Source organism: Silurus aristotelis (assembly GCF_946808225.1).
Source record: "Silurus aristotelis genome assembly, chromosome: 6".
Taxonomy (NCBI): domain Eukaryota; kingdom Metazoa; phylum Chordata; class Actinopteri; order Siluriformes; family Siluridae; genus Silurus; species Silurus aristotelis.
Genome location: NC_139579.1, coordinates 19,471,932 through 19,486,601, shown reverse-complemented (window position 1 = coordinate 19,486,601; position 14,670 = coordinate 19,471,932). Strand labels below are relative to the sequence as shown.

Here is a 14,670-nt window from a genome sequence, read left to right as displayed (position 1 = left end):
ACTTCGCTGAAGTGCCTTTGGCAGCAATTACAGCCTCGTGTTGGGTATACCGTCTTTTTGGGTATGATGCAACAAGCCCTGCATTCCTGTATTGGGGATTTTTTTTTGCCATTCTATTTTGCAAAACCTCTCAAACTGTGTCAGGTTGGATGGGGACTGTAGGTGGACTGCCCTTTTCAGGTGCTCTTTTGAAAACTCCAAACAGGCTTCCATAGGTTTTGCACCGAGGAGAGGTTCACCACTCCAGCATAAAGCTCAGATCGGTGGAGGGCTGCAGTGATGGTTGTTGTTCTGAGACTGTGTCCTATTTTCACACAGAATCTTTGGAGCCATGTCAGATTGACCTTTGAGTTCTTAATCACCACTCCTACTAAGGCCCTTCTCCCCCGATTGCTCAGTTTGGCTCTTGCGACCAGCTTTTAAAAGAGTAATGGTTGTGCCAAACTTCTACCATTTGAGAATTATTGAGGCTACTGTGCTCACAGAAAATTTTTATAGCCCTCCCCAGATCTGCGTTTTGCATCAATCCTATTGCTGAGACCTGCAAGCAGTTTTTTTGACCTCATGGCTGGGTTTTTGCTCTGTTATATGCAATGCCAGCTGTGAGGCCTTATATCACTTAAGGAAACATCTCAGCAACAATCAATAGAAATGGCAGGTACCTGAGCTAAATTTCAAGTGTTGGTGCAAAGGGTCTGAATACTTAGAAAATTGTAATTAAAATCTCTCCTTTTTCATACATTTGAAAACATTTCTAGAATTCTGTTCTCACAGTGTATGTTAATGAAAAAAAAAATGGAATGATTGTAGTATAAGCCTGAAACATAACTAAATAAAATACTGAATATTTTCAGAATTCACTGTATAATGCAGTATATACAAATATAGTATGAATGCATATTTGTGTATATATGTTTATATATAAATTACAATGGTATGTCTCTTATAACATGAAATGAGCTCACTGGGCACTTGGAGAGCTGCGTTTCTGTGGGGTTTTTTTTTTTCATTCAAGCGTTTGGTGGTTACCGTAACATGCCGTATATAGTCGCACTTAGGTATTTACGGTACAGGACGTGTGTTTGCATGTGTGTATAGCAGTACACATGGTAACCTCTGCTAACGGCCGCTTAGATGCACTGTTTAGACGAGGTCGCTTACGGAGAGTTCAGATAGCCGACAATGGCTTTTTGCACTTCTGAATATTTCGAGACTGTCGGTTCCATTCAGAAGAGCATGCACGAAAGGTAAGGGGCTTCGTACACCATTTGATTTGGCTAACAGCGCTGTGTAAGAAGAGGAAAGCCGTGCATGAGCAGTGAGTGTGTGCTACACTAGGTTTGTTAGGCTAGCTGGAGAAATTAGCTGGAGAAATTAGCTGGGGAAATTAACTGGAGAATTCGCGTACTGCCGTTGCTTAGCAGTGTGTATCTGTGCCCTGAGCGTGCTAACGTTAATTAGGGAAAGGTACTGTAGTTTGCTAGGCGGTTAGCTAACTAGCTTCGTGTAGGCTGTGCAGTTAGAGATGAAGTATGAAGTGAAGGATGGACTTATTTTTTTATTTTTACATGACTAGGTACTTAAATAGGAGTATAAACGAGGGCTTAAACTTGAAATCTGAAATGAAGAAAACATTAAAAGCTAGCTGAAAACCTGTAGCCTTTATATAGTCTCTAATTGTAAGTGTTATTACTCCTGTAATCCTGTCATGCAACTAAACTGAAGAGCCTCCATTAACTCTGAAGAATTAATGAATGGCATGGATCTTATTTAAATTTATTATATTTATTAATTTATTTAGGGAAAAAAGAAGGCATGAGTTGGAAGAAGAGTTATTCACCTACGCAAGATCAGAAGAAAGACTGTGAGTATCTTGTCTTACTCACAGGTGTGTGGACATGTGAGGGCCAAATGTCCCCAATATGTATAGCAAGATTGGACACTTTTGATCTCATGGGGAATAAATGTATAAAACTTCAAACTGAAGGACTTTCAATCAAAAAATAAGTAGACTAAAAGTGCCAAATGGTTTTCATTGAGCTACTGAGGTTAGGGTTAGTTAAAGTCATCGCAATACATGGCTGTGATGATAATTGCCACTGGAAGATTCATACAAAGAGCTTTTTCAATCCGTTTTTGATTATACAACTAAAGTGATATCATTTAATCAAAACATCCTGGAGTGCTTAATCATAAATCAGTTAATGCATTGTGTAGTAATACTGTATATATACTGTAATTAATAATACAAATGTTATGACATGGCATACATGCACTTTTGTAAGCCCATGTGTTACATTGTGTAAATTGGACTTTGCACAGTAACTTTTGTTTTAGGACAATTAGATAACTAGCCTCTTCTCACTCGTGTACGATATGATGGCTCTTAACACAAGTGCCGGAGACCTATTTGTTTTCGCGTGTCTCCACTAAATTCATGGACACAAACAAGCCTTTTGCAGCAGTGTTTGGGCAGGAAATATGCAAAAGGTTAGTGAATCAGGCTTCATGATCTAAATACAGACCTTTTCCATAATTCTCCCTTTTGCCCTTTATTTTTAAGCAAAAAGCATTTTTGCCATTGAGTAGCAATTAAATGTCTGAAGCCATTATCCCGAATTTGTATTGAGTCTTCAGTTAATTTGAGAACCATTTTAGTTCACTATTACTCTTTGCAATGATTGGCAGACACCACTATTTGCTCCTGATCTGTTGTGTACAGTTTGAGACCAAAAGTATAACTGTGTGTGTGTGTGTGTGTGTGTGTGTGTGTGTGTGTGTGTGTGCTTTTCTTTTTAATAAAATCAGTTTCAAAATGATTTGTTTTAAAAATGAATAGTTATTCTTTATTATTACTATTATCATTATTATTATTTACCTCCCTCAGGGCCAGGATAAAATGCACCAAGATGCGGCACTATCATAAGGAGCTGTGTAAGAGAGAGCAGCAAGCAAAGGCTCGTAACCTTGAGCTTAGAAGAAGTGCTGAGAGCCTGGTATTGAAAGCAAAGGAATTCTCTATAGACAAAACTGTACTGCATCACTTGAAGGTAATTGTCTTCAGAACTGTTCTACAGAATGCCGATTATGAATTAGTTGTAAGTTTGAATTACTTCTTTGATTAAGATTAGACAGTACCTAAAAACCACATTGCCATTGTGTGACCCAAGGATTTTCTGTAAAAAAGATTTGCTAAGATTAAATAATGCATGTGTGATGTATGCTCTGTGACTCTGTTAATGTTCCCAAGGCACATAACATAAAATGCATATATATATATATATATATATATATATATATATATATATATATATATATATATATATATATATATATATATATAATATACACACACAGTGAGGAAAATAAGTATTTGAACACCCTGCTATTTTGCAAGTTCTCCCACTTAGAAATCATTTAGGGGTCTGAAATTGTCATCGTAGGTGCATGTCCACTGTGAGAGACATAATCTAAAAAAAAAAAAAAAAGAAATCACTATATGATTTTTAAACTATTTGTATGATACAGCTGCAAATAAGTATTTGAACACCTGTCTATCAGCTAGAATTCTGACCCTCAAAGACCTGTTAGTCTGCCTTTAAAATGTCCACCTCCACTACATTTATTATCCTAAATTAGATGCACCTGTTTGAGGTCGTTAGCTGCATAAAGACACCTGTCCACCCCATACAATCAGTAAGAATCCAACTACTAACATGGCCAAGACCAAAGAGCTGTCCAAAGACACTAGAGACAAAATTGTACACCGCCACAAGGCTGGAAAGGGCTACGGGGAAATGGCCAAGCAGCTTGGTGAAAAAAGGTCCACTGTTGGAGCAATCATTAGAAAATGGAAGAAGCTAAACATGACTGTCAATCTCCCTCGGACTGGGGCTCCATGCAAGATCTCACCTCGTGGGGTCTCAATGATCCTGTGGAAGGTGAGAAATCAGCCCAGAACTACACGGGAGGAGCTGGTCAATGACCTGAAAAGAGCTGGGACCACCGTTTCCAAGGTTACTGTTGGTAATACACCAAGACGTCATGGTTTGAAATCATGCATGGCACGGAAGGTTCCCCTGCTTAAACCAGCACATGTCCAGGCACGTCTTGAATTGCCAATGACCATTTGGATGATCAAGAGGAGTCATGGGAGAAACTCATGTGGTCAGATGAGACCAAAATAGAACTTTTGGGTCATAATTCCACTAAACGTGTTTGGAGGAAGAAGAATGATGAGTATCATCCCAAGAACACCATCCCTACTGTGAAGCATGGGGGTGGTAGAACCATGCTTTGGGGGTGTTTTTCTGCACATGGGACAGGGCGACTGCACTGTATTAAGGAGAGGATGACCAGGGCCATGTATTGCGAGATTTTGGGGAACAACCTCCTTCCCTCAGTTAGAGCATTGAAGATGGGTCGAGGCTGGGTCTTCCAACATGACAATGACCCGAAGCACACAGCCAGGATAACCAAGGAGTGGCTCTGTAAGAAGCATATCAAGGTTCTGGCGTGGCCTAGCCGGTCTCCAGACCTAAACCCAATAGAGAATCTTTGGAGGGAGCTCAAACTCCGTGTTTCTCAGCAACAGGCCAGAAACCTGACTGATCTAGAGAAGATCTGTGTGGAGGAGTGGGCCAAAATCCCTCCTGCAGTGTGTGCAGACCTGGTGAAAAACTACAGGAAACGTTTGCCCTCTTTAATTGCAAACAAAGGCTACTGTACCAAATATTAACATTGACTTTCTCAGGTGTTCAAATACTTATTTGCAGCTGTATCATACAAATAAATATTTAAAAAATCATACATTGTGATTTCTGGATTTTTTTTTTAGATTATGTCTCTCACAGTGGACATGCACCTACGATGACAATTTCAGACCCCTCCATGATTTCTAAGTGGGAGAACTTGCAAAATAGCAGGGTGTTCAAATACTTATTTTCCTCACTATATGTATGTATATGTATATGTATGTATGTATGTATATATATATATATATATATATATATATATATATATATATATAATATACACACACACATTTATTAAATATAATATTTTAACAGTTGTAATTAGTCATTAATAGGTCATATAATGGATGCATGTATGCATTTTAAATAGTTTGCCTAAAACATTTAATTGTTGCTTTTGATATTTTTGTGAGTGATTTTCCATAAAATGTAAATTTTTTGAATTAATCAAAATAAACAACAAAAGAAAAAACACAGTTTATACAGTATGATCATACACCATAACAGCCCTACATGCAAACTGCTTTTGCGCCTTGAAAAATTTTTTTTTTCTCAGGTTCAATCGACCTGCTGCCTATAATCCAGTATCACTGTCTGCTCCTCATTTGCATTTGTCTAATTCATAAACTCTGTAACACTTTAAGAATAGTAAACACTCCAACACTGCCATTTATCATGTTGAGCAAAATGAGAAAAAGAAAACAATAGCTGTGGTCGATTATCACTTAAAACTGAACAGTGCTCAACAGCTTAATAGCAAATTTGCCAATTTGTTTAATTACACCACCCCAAATTAATTGCCCACTATTTAGATGCTAAAGTACCTCTGGAAATCCTCTTCTCAAAAAAAAAAAAAAAAAAAGACTGTCTTTGTTTTAATGGGTCTAGATTATATTTGTGGGTTTTTAATTAACGAGAACATTGGATTTCTGAAGATTATTTAACATTGTTGATATGGTAGAGAAAAGCACAAAATACCTGAACAAACGTAGCTTGGATTATTCGCTAAATTAGAATAAAGTTTTGAATTACTAATATTCTTTGTTCCAAGGAGAATACAGTAATGCAGCACTGAAGTGTACAAATCTGTCCTGTCGTTCTCATTCTGACTTTATACCCGCCTTCAGACTTGTATGTCTATAGTGCGTTATTTGTGCGCGTAATTGTTTAGGAGGTTATTGGGGGAATATAACGAATTGTGCTTGGCTTCTTTTTGTGGAGCAGCTATTGTCTTAGGCAAATGAAGTGGCAGGCTGGAGGAAATCCCAGTGTCCTCACTGCTGCCATTAGGCTTTTTTTAATTGAAATTTGGATTAAGACAGTCATTCTGACTAACCACATGATTGATGAAGAGTCCTGGCAGGCAGTGTTAAGGGCACTCAGAGGGGAGTATCCAAACCAAGTGACTACTCTTTCAGAGATAAACCTAATTCCTTCTCTTCATCCCCTCCACCCTGTCCCCTTCCAAGTTTATGTTGTCCAGTTTTAATTATGTGTTGAAGCGATGAGTGAACGTGTGCTCCCATGAAGTCATGTTATACGTACTATGTCATACAATGTACTAGTCATACAAGATTTATATATTGTAGGTCGTAGTATTAAAGGTATTCAATGCATTATTTCAAACGATTTAAACAAAGCTTATATATGCTTATATATTTATTTTTTTAATGACTTGGTTTACTTTGTTATTGACTTGGATGAGCTAGAATATCCTGGTCAATTGATGACGGATACATTTTATACAGCAGAAATGTAAAACCCGCATTTCAAGGCTTCCAGAGGAGGCAAAGAAGAGGGAACGTGAAAGAGGAATCGAAGCACAAAAGGTAAAAGCTTTCTTAAACCATTATTTGGTCTTTCAAGTTGATGGAGGTTTGCAAAGCTATCTCTGCATTTGACGAGAGATATCACCATTTCCCTTTTATACACAAAAAGAAAAGCGAGTGACTGAGAAAAATAATGTAAGCTAGCGTATCCATTACTCTGCAGTTCTTCTTCAGTAGACACTTTTATTTTTGCATTTTATGTGGCATATTGGTGTTCAAAGGCTGCAATTAATTTACGATCAAAAGGTATTTGGGAAGTGCTTGAGGTAATTACTGTGATGTTCTTGGAGCTGGAATGATTCTTTTAAATTTTTATAAAGCAGTATTACAGGCTTTAAACCAAAATGTTAAGCATATTTATGAAGCTCGTGGGGTGTGGTGGGGGGTCGTCGGGCTTGTAGTGACTACCTTTTATGTTAAGAGCATGGGCTGTCTGCTTTCTGTTTGAGCCTCAGTATTTTACTGCTTAGCGCTTAGCAGTAAACCGTTATATTAGCCATCTGTGATTATGACCAATTAAAGTGCGCTTCACTCTGTAGTTCTGCAAAACCAAAATCGGCATTATGTAGACACTATGGTTTTGTCATCATATCTGTGGTAGCACAGGTGCTTAATCCAGCATTCTGTGCTTGGGCCACAACTGTAGCTGGATCCTGCGGCTGCTTCTTTCCGTCACTTCAAGCCATTTGAGCGCTTTCAGATGAAATGTGGAAGATGGCTTATAATGACTTGGAGCATGTTGTCTCAAGCAGTCACTTGTGACTGTGTGTCCTGCACCCCCCCCCACCCCCCACCCCCGGAGCCTGGCAATATTACAATGAGCAGAGATGGGAGGAATCACTCCATTATGCATACACGCCACTGCTGGCTGCGTGCATGTCCCCGAGGCAGCAGTATTCATTAGGGGAGCTTACCAGCCTGAAAGCTGGGAAGCCATGATAACGGGATATGATTTTCATATTTAATACTTTCCTTGGAAGAGCAGGCGCGTGCCACAGATTGATAGAAGAATCAATTGCTACTTTAGCAAAACACTTTCTACTTTGCCCTGCAGCTAGCGATGAAATCACTCAGCCAAGAAATTAACTTTTCCTTCCTCTCTCACTCCTCCTTTTTTATACCACTGGATCTGGCAGGCAGGCCTTGCAGTTTACAGTGGATGTTATTAAGCAGCTAACTGTTTGGTATTTAAGACCCTTATCAGAAAAGACACAGAAGCCACGCGTTTTGTTATTTTTGTGTGGCAGATTTTTCTTCATCGTGCTGTGGTACCATTGCAGGCATGAATCAGAGCGTGGGAGTAAAACATTTCTGAAGATTAAAAGTTAAGACGGAGATCTCACTACACTCGGCTGAAAAGATGATTGGAAAAGAAATCTAACCTTTACCCAAATTGAATGGCTTACATATGGCCCTTTTGAAACACATTTTTGAGTTTACTGGCAGCCAGCACACCCTGAATAATTTTTTTCATGATTGTGGATGAAGCTTAGTACATTTTAAGAAAGAAAGGAAACTATATTGAGATCCCAAGTATAGTACAGCATATAGTGTTCCTATGTGTTTGTCTTCATGACTTACAGACAGTGGTAGAATTATTTGAAATGTGAATTCATGTGAAAAAAGTCTACTTGAAATAAATGACGCCTTAAAATGTGAGTGTGTGTAAGTGAGTGTGTTTATTTATTTATTTATATATATATATATATATATATATATATATATATATATATATATATATATATATATATATATATAATAAAAATAAATAAATTACACTAAATAAATAAATCTATTAGTAAAAGATAACACAAGTGAACACATAATGCAATTTTGGTCTTCTCATCTATGCAAAATTGTTGTAATTCGGCCACAGCATCCCAATAGGATTCAGGCCACTCCAAAATCATTCAGACATTCAGATGTTGACTTGCTGGTGTGGTTTCCATTATTGTCCTGCTGCAGAACCCAAGTTCGCTTCAGCTTGAGGTCAGGAACAGATGGCTGGACATTCTCCTTCAGGATTTTTTGGTAAAAAGCAGAATTCATGGTTCCATTTATCACAGCAATTCTTCCATGTCATGAAGCAGCAAAACAGCCCCAGACCATCTCACTACCACCACCATATTTTACTGTTGGTATGATGTTCTTTTTGTTACTCTTATGCCAGATGTAATGGCACACACACCTTCCAAAAAGGTCAACTTTTATCTCGTCAGTCCACAGAGTATTTTCCCAAAAGTCTTGGGGATCATCAAGATGTTTTCTGGCAAAACTGAGACGAGTCTTTATGTCCTTTCTGCTCTACAGCAGTTTTCATCTTGGAACTCTGCCATGCAGACCATTTTTGCCCAGTCTCTCATTTTTATGGTGGCGTCATGAACACTGACCTTAACTAAGGCAAGTGAGGCCTGCAGTTCTTTGGCTGTTGTTGTGGGGTCTTTTGTGACCTCTTGGATGAGTCGTCGTTGTGCTCTTGGGGTAATTTTGGTCGGCCAGCCACTCCTGGGAAGGAGAGGGGCAAACACTTTTTCACACAGGGCCATGTAGTTTTGGATTTTGTTTTCCCTTCCCTTAATAATAAAAACCTCCATTTAAAAACTGCTCGTTGTGTTCACTTATCATTTACTAATATTTAAATTAGTTTGATGATCTGAAACATGCAAAAAAATCATGACACTTTTTCACACCACTGTATATATAAAACATACTTCTGTTTCAAAAATTGAGGTTTGCTTCTTTTAAACATTTCCCTTACTGTAAATATGCAAGTGATGTAAATATTATTAGGAAATATTATTAATTGTTCCCCCATGATTTTGATAAGTTATTTCACATTTTTTTCTCTCTCTCTCTACAAATAATTAGCAGGAACAAAGCCAGTCACTTCCTCTCAACACTGGGCGAACCTCGTCTCAACCTGCTATCACCTTAATGGGTTGGCAAGCCCTCAAAGACACTTTGGTGGAGGATGGCATCATGAGCGCACATTCACTGATTGAGCCAAAAGCTAATCACCCTTCATCTTTCTTGCTACAAAGCAGCCCTTTGATGAACCCCACCGTTTCAAAAGCCAGTGGCAACAAATCTTTATCTGATGACATTCTAAACTCCAGTGATTTTCCTGAAAGGCAGCTGGTGTTTGATTGTGATGCGCTTGTGAGAGAAGTAAAGGTGTGTGGGTCAGAACAGCTGACTTCTCCTCATGTGACCTTGAAGGCATCTGGAGTGTGCTTTCATCACAGAAGCATGAGCAGGCCAGAGAGCAGTATGTCCTTGCAGCCCCATCCTAGTCAGAGTGCTTCCCCGGATATCATACACACAACGGACTCCTCTGTGTGCAGGAACTCTAGAGATCATGCCGGACCTGAGTTGGCACAGCATCATCATGTACCCATTCCAGGTTAGACTTGCTTTTGCTATATTGTTTTTTTAATCTCTATTGCAGGATAGTGCTCTGTTGTTTTTGCAAATCATAACATCATCACAAAGAATAAACACAGGTCAGTTATATGCACCACCTGCTTATGGTTTAAGAAAGGTGATCACTTATCATTTGTCTCACAATACGACAATTGCAAAGGCTGGGGTCTAAGTGTCGATTTGCTTTCTGTGATTGGTATGTGATGTAAGTAGAGATGCATACAGACATTTGATGTAAATTAAAGGTGGCTAATTTTTTTTTATCAAGTTAAGAACACTTGTTTTTACCATTTTGTTTGATCTCCCTTGAAATGCTGAATGGTGAAATGTTCATTATGTGTGTGTGCTTTCAGATGAGAGCAAAAGCAGGAGCCCCAGTATTGATAACTCTGATGCAGAGGTCACCCCTGAAGTTTCACATAACTCCAGCAGAAATGTTTCAGTTTCACTTGGTGATCGGCTCCATGTTGCACTAACTGACGAGAAAGAAAAGTCGCAGATTGGAGTGGAGACCAGAGAACCACTTTTCCCAAAGCCAGAACATAGGTAGATTTGAAATTTCAAACAAAATTGTACAAATCTGTACAATGCAGATCTCATGCAGTATATTCGTTTTCTAAACCTCAATCAAATATCAGTTTGATTAAAGATTGAGGAACGATCCTCAAGGCCTAATCATATGTAAAATAGTTTTTCCTGTTTCAGTCTTTTGAGTCTCTGTGTGAGTGAATTCATTTCATTTATTTTATTTTATTACTTTTATTTTTTATTTTTTGCATGCGTGTGTGTTCTGCTGTATGTCTGTCCGTGGGAATTTGATGGACTTTGGGTCATGCTTCATAGGCCTTTGCTCATTGTGACTCAGTGGCAGCTTCAGGACATCATGTAGGGAAGGCTTATACCCTGAATCCAACATTATTGCCCTAATCCCTGATAATGCTATAACGGAGCAATTTTCTGCTTGGGAGAGTTGCTTGCCGTAAAGTCGACAATTTCTTGACACTGTCTGAGTGTTCAGAGGAATGGAAGTGTGGGCAGCACTTTAGGAAGAGTACCCATGAGATGATGTCCACCAGTTTATATAATTTGATTGTATTTGAATTGCTCGGCAGCGTATTTGATTCCAGGTTGATTCTTTTATATGCATATTACCGGCCGAGCTGCTTTATGCGCATTATGAGCAGATTTTAGTGCAAATGGAATTTATCAGGAAATCTATATGTAAGAGTAGGATCAGGGTTTTTTTAATCATTAAAATATTAACAGGATAGTTACCATTCTGGAATACTTCACAAGGCTTAGTTTAGGTCACTGTATCCCATCTCTTTCTGCATCCACCAATGGAAATAGACCACTGCTGACTAGATGTCATTTGGGTGGTGATGCTTCTCAGCACAAAAAAAGATACTTTACACATAAAATAATAAAAAGCCAAAAAATATAAATAAATGCTGCCTGCTTTAAACCTCAGCTTTTCATTGTGGCTTGGGAATAATGCAACACACCAAACTATACCTGCTCCTTTTACTGATTTAAGGATAAATGGTGACTAATGAAAATTGTGCATGAAAAAATAATCGATAAATAACAATATAGTTACACGATTCATGGTGGACCTAATGGAAATGTGTGTAAAAACAAGGCAGGTGGTTGGACAGATTGCCTGCTCTCAGAATGAAGTTTCATAAATACCTCTAGTGAAATGTGTAGCAAACTGACTAGTAATGGTTTAATGATGCAGCATATTGTTATCATTGCCTTTCCTCACTGATTCAGTCTGGCCTAAAATCACTGTAGCTATTAGGAAGTCTTATTTGGTAGTGGAGAATGCAGGATTGAAAACAAATCTAGTGAAACACAAATAGCTAACAGTAGAATAGGAAAAGCTCTGTGATTTAGACATGACATCAGAAATCATTCCAGCTGTGGTGTAGCTTTATTTAATTTTTTGCAAAATATATATATATATATATATATATATATATATATATATATATATATAATATGGACCCCTCAAATGTTGTCAAATGGACACCGCAGGCACACATTCAGGCTTCTACGATCAGGCATGAAAATTATAGATCATTTTGTACATCATTACACCTTTACTGACTAGCTCGTATTTTCAAGCATTTGACAGAACCAGATAGATATACTGGCTTCTGCTACAGTTCACACATGAATATTGCCTCTCATTTCCAAGTACATTTTCTTGACATCAGAGGTCTCTTCTGTTTCTGATCATTTTCCTATATATACTTTATTTCACCTTGTAATAATTCAGTTCTGACCAAGCAAGAGCTTTCTTCAGATTTTACAAAAGTAAGTAAAATCTAAGTATGAATATCTGGCCTTGTGACAAGATAGGTTGTAGGCTGGTTTTTTTTTTTCTTCTATGCCCGCTTTCTTCTCCTAGCTCAGTGAATGCAAGCCATAAGTGTGAATATAAGCATATCCTGGCCTTTAGAGCAGTTTTTCTTTTATTTTTATTTAATTTTTTTTGGGCTAGTGTTTGCTTTTTAAAATCGTAGAAAGAGGTGATACAAATGTATCCAAGTAATATTGGACAGCACATTATTAAAATAAATGAATAAAACTCTAAAGGCTAAAGAACCATAGATGCTGGGTTCATTGCTGAAGGAAAGAGTGTTAGTAAAAACATTTTCTTCCCATACTGCAATAGTCTGAAGTGGACTTGGCCAGATGGCTTGTGCTCTACACATCGTCACGGATATAACTCGCACGGGATGTTACCAGGAAACGGTCATCACAGAGGCAGTTGATTGTATTATGGCCTCTGACCTCTGAAGCAATTATTCTTTTAGGACCTGTCATGTGGGAAAGGCTCAAGATTTAGCTCTGATTTAATAATACACAAAGACGGATATATGAATAATAGTATTTTCTTTCAACAGCTGAGATTGATTTGTTGACAAAAAAAATGCTGGGTTCGAATTTTTGCTTATGTATTTTTTTATAAATCTTTTTTTTTTTTGGTATTTTAATGTGCAATAGACTCAACTTTATTGTCTGTAGCTCTTATTCTTATTATCGCTGTCCTAATTGGGGATTTTTCTACAAGATTTCATATTCCCTTTTAGTAATGTATGAAGCACACACATGTAGATAATACATAAAAGGTGGTGGTTTTTATTCCGCCTTCAATTTACTTTTCTAATTTCAGACTGGCCGTTGGAGAATTCATTTATCTGCTGGACAACATCGAGAAGCGACTCCCTGCTAGAGACACCGAGCTGTACAGTAACCCTGCTGTCAGCGAACAGAGACTCCAAGAAATCATTAGGTACAATTGGTAGCTTTTCCCCGAGTCGTCTTCTCCTCATTGCAGTGGTGTTTATACCTCCATTAAAAATTGCATTATCCTGTCTTTAAGAGCACTCACTTTAGATTAAGTGTCATTACTTGGCACCAGCAACATTCTATCAATAAATCGCGGCTTCTGAAGGGTTTCAGATCACAGTGAATTGTCATAGTAACTCTCTTCTTCCTGCTGTTGTGTTAAGAGCTGATAATTAGGATGTGTGTCAGCAAATGAATGTGTTTGGCATCTTAAAATGATCCATTTTCTTATTTAACTTGCAAATCTGGTCGATTTGTAATGGTGTTAATTAACTATTATAAATAGTTTGCAATTTCATGTGTGCGCATGTACAAAACTGAATCCATTAGTGTGTGTGTGTGTGTGTGTTTTAACCTGTGTGTATTTAGGCTTCTTATAACTGTGTATTCCACAGCCTGTGTAGTCAGCGAGCAGAGTTGAAAGGAGAGGAGCTGAGTGTATATGGTGCTGTGGTTCTGCAACAGCTGCCCTGGTTATTATGGAATACGCCTCATGGTTGCCTGCTACACAGTGACCTGGTCAGCAAACACTGGTCCACTACAGTAGATCCAGCACACATCAGGTAGTGCACAACCTTCAGGCTGCTGCCTTAGCATGGCTGTATAGTGCATGTTGTTTAGATTCTCCCTACATTTGACTGTTAAAATAATTATCTTTCTTAGAAGCACGAGTGTAGTTCATCAGAAAGACTCAGTCCTAATAAACATAAAAATAGAGAGAAATATAATCACATGATTACTACATTAATATGCTGATTAACCCATGGAATGGTCTTATATGGACCTTCAAATAATAACATGAAAAGATATATTTGGTGCATCCGTACAAGCCGTGATGCTAAGGACTACCCTCTGCTTGTTATTCTTACTTGTCTTTTTTTTCTTTCTTTTGTGAAATAAACATGTTGGGTGCATTTTGATGGTGTATGCTTTGTGTAAGAAATTATTACCATGTAATTTTTCAACAATGGTTTAATGTCAAATGCTGACCAGTTATACATGTGTGTTTGTGTGTATGTGTGTTCAGGTCGTGTCTGGCTGGTGACAGTGTTGCTCTGTGGGAGCGCTGGTTCACACACGCCCTTCAGCTGCTGCAGCATAGGATTCTTTCCCTCAACAGCATCGTGCAGCTCTTCACTCCACTCCTAGTGCACTACAATGCCTCCTACGCAGACAAGGTAGCGCTTCTATCCACTCAACCTTAAATAGGTGTAGACTCGTGTTCGTTTTGAATGGTGTGCCTTTTGTTATTGACAATAAAGCTCAGTACCAGTGTTGCACTAAAATACCACAAGTGCTTAGTA

General features: G+C 38.1%; 1 protein-coding gene across 4 annotated transcripts in view; it reads left to right on the top strand.

The window, feature by feature from the left end:
* Positions 1–1,049: 1,049 nt before the first annotated feature.
* kiz (kizuna centrosomal protein) overlaps positions 1,050–14,670 on the top strand; it is a 28,749-nt gene continuing 15,128 nt past the window's right edge. The window contains exons 1-9 of one of the 4 annotated variants that reach the window (XM_083544102.1): positions 1,050–1,247; positions 1,802–1,864; positions 2,888–3,050; positions 6,506–6,583; positions 9,452–9,986; positions 10,360–10,552; positions 13,191–13,310; positions 13,762–13,929; positions 14,394–14,544. In XM_083544102.1, coding sequence (XP_083400228.1) covers positions 1,183–1,247; positions 1,802–1,864; positions 2,888–3,050; positions 6,506–6,583; positions 9,452–9,986; positions 10,360–10,552; positions 13,191–13,310; positions 13,762–13,929; positions 14,394–14,544 — 1,536 coding nt within the window. In that variant the 5' untranslated portion in view covers positions 1,050–1,182. Of the gene's footprint in view, positions 1,248–1,579; positions 1,680–1,801; positions 2,491–2,887; positions 3,051–6,502; positions 6,584–9,451; positions 9,987–10,359; positions 10,553–13,190; positions 13,311–13,761; positions 13,930–14,393; positions 14,545–14,670 lie in introns of those variants that run through there. The other 3 variants (XM_083544101.1, XM_083544103.1, XM_083544104.1) reach the window with 3 other exon arrangements.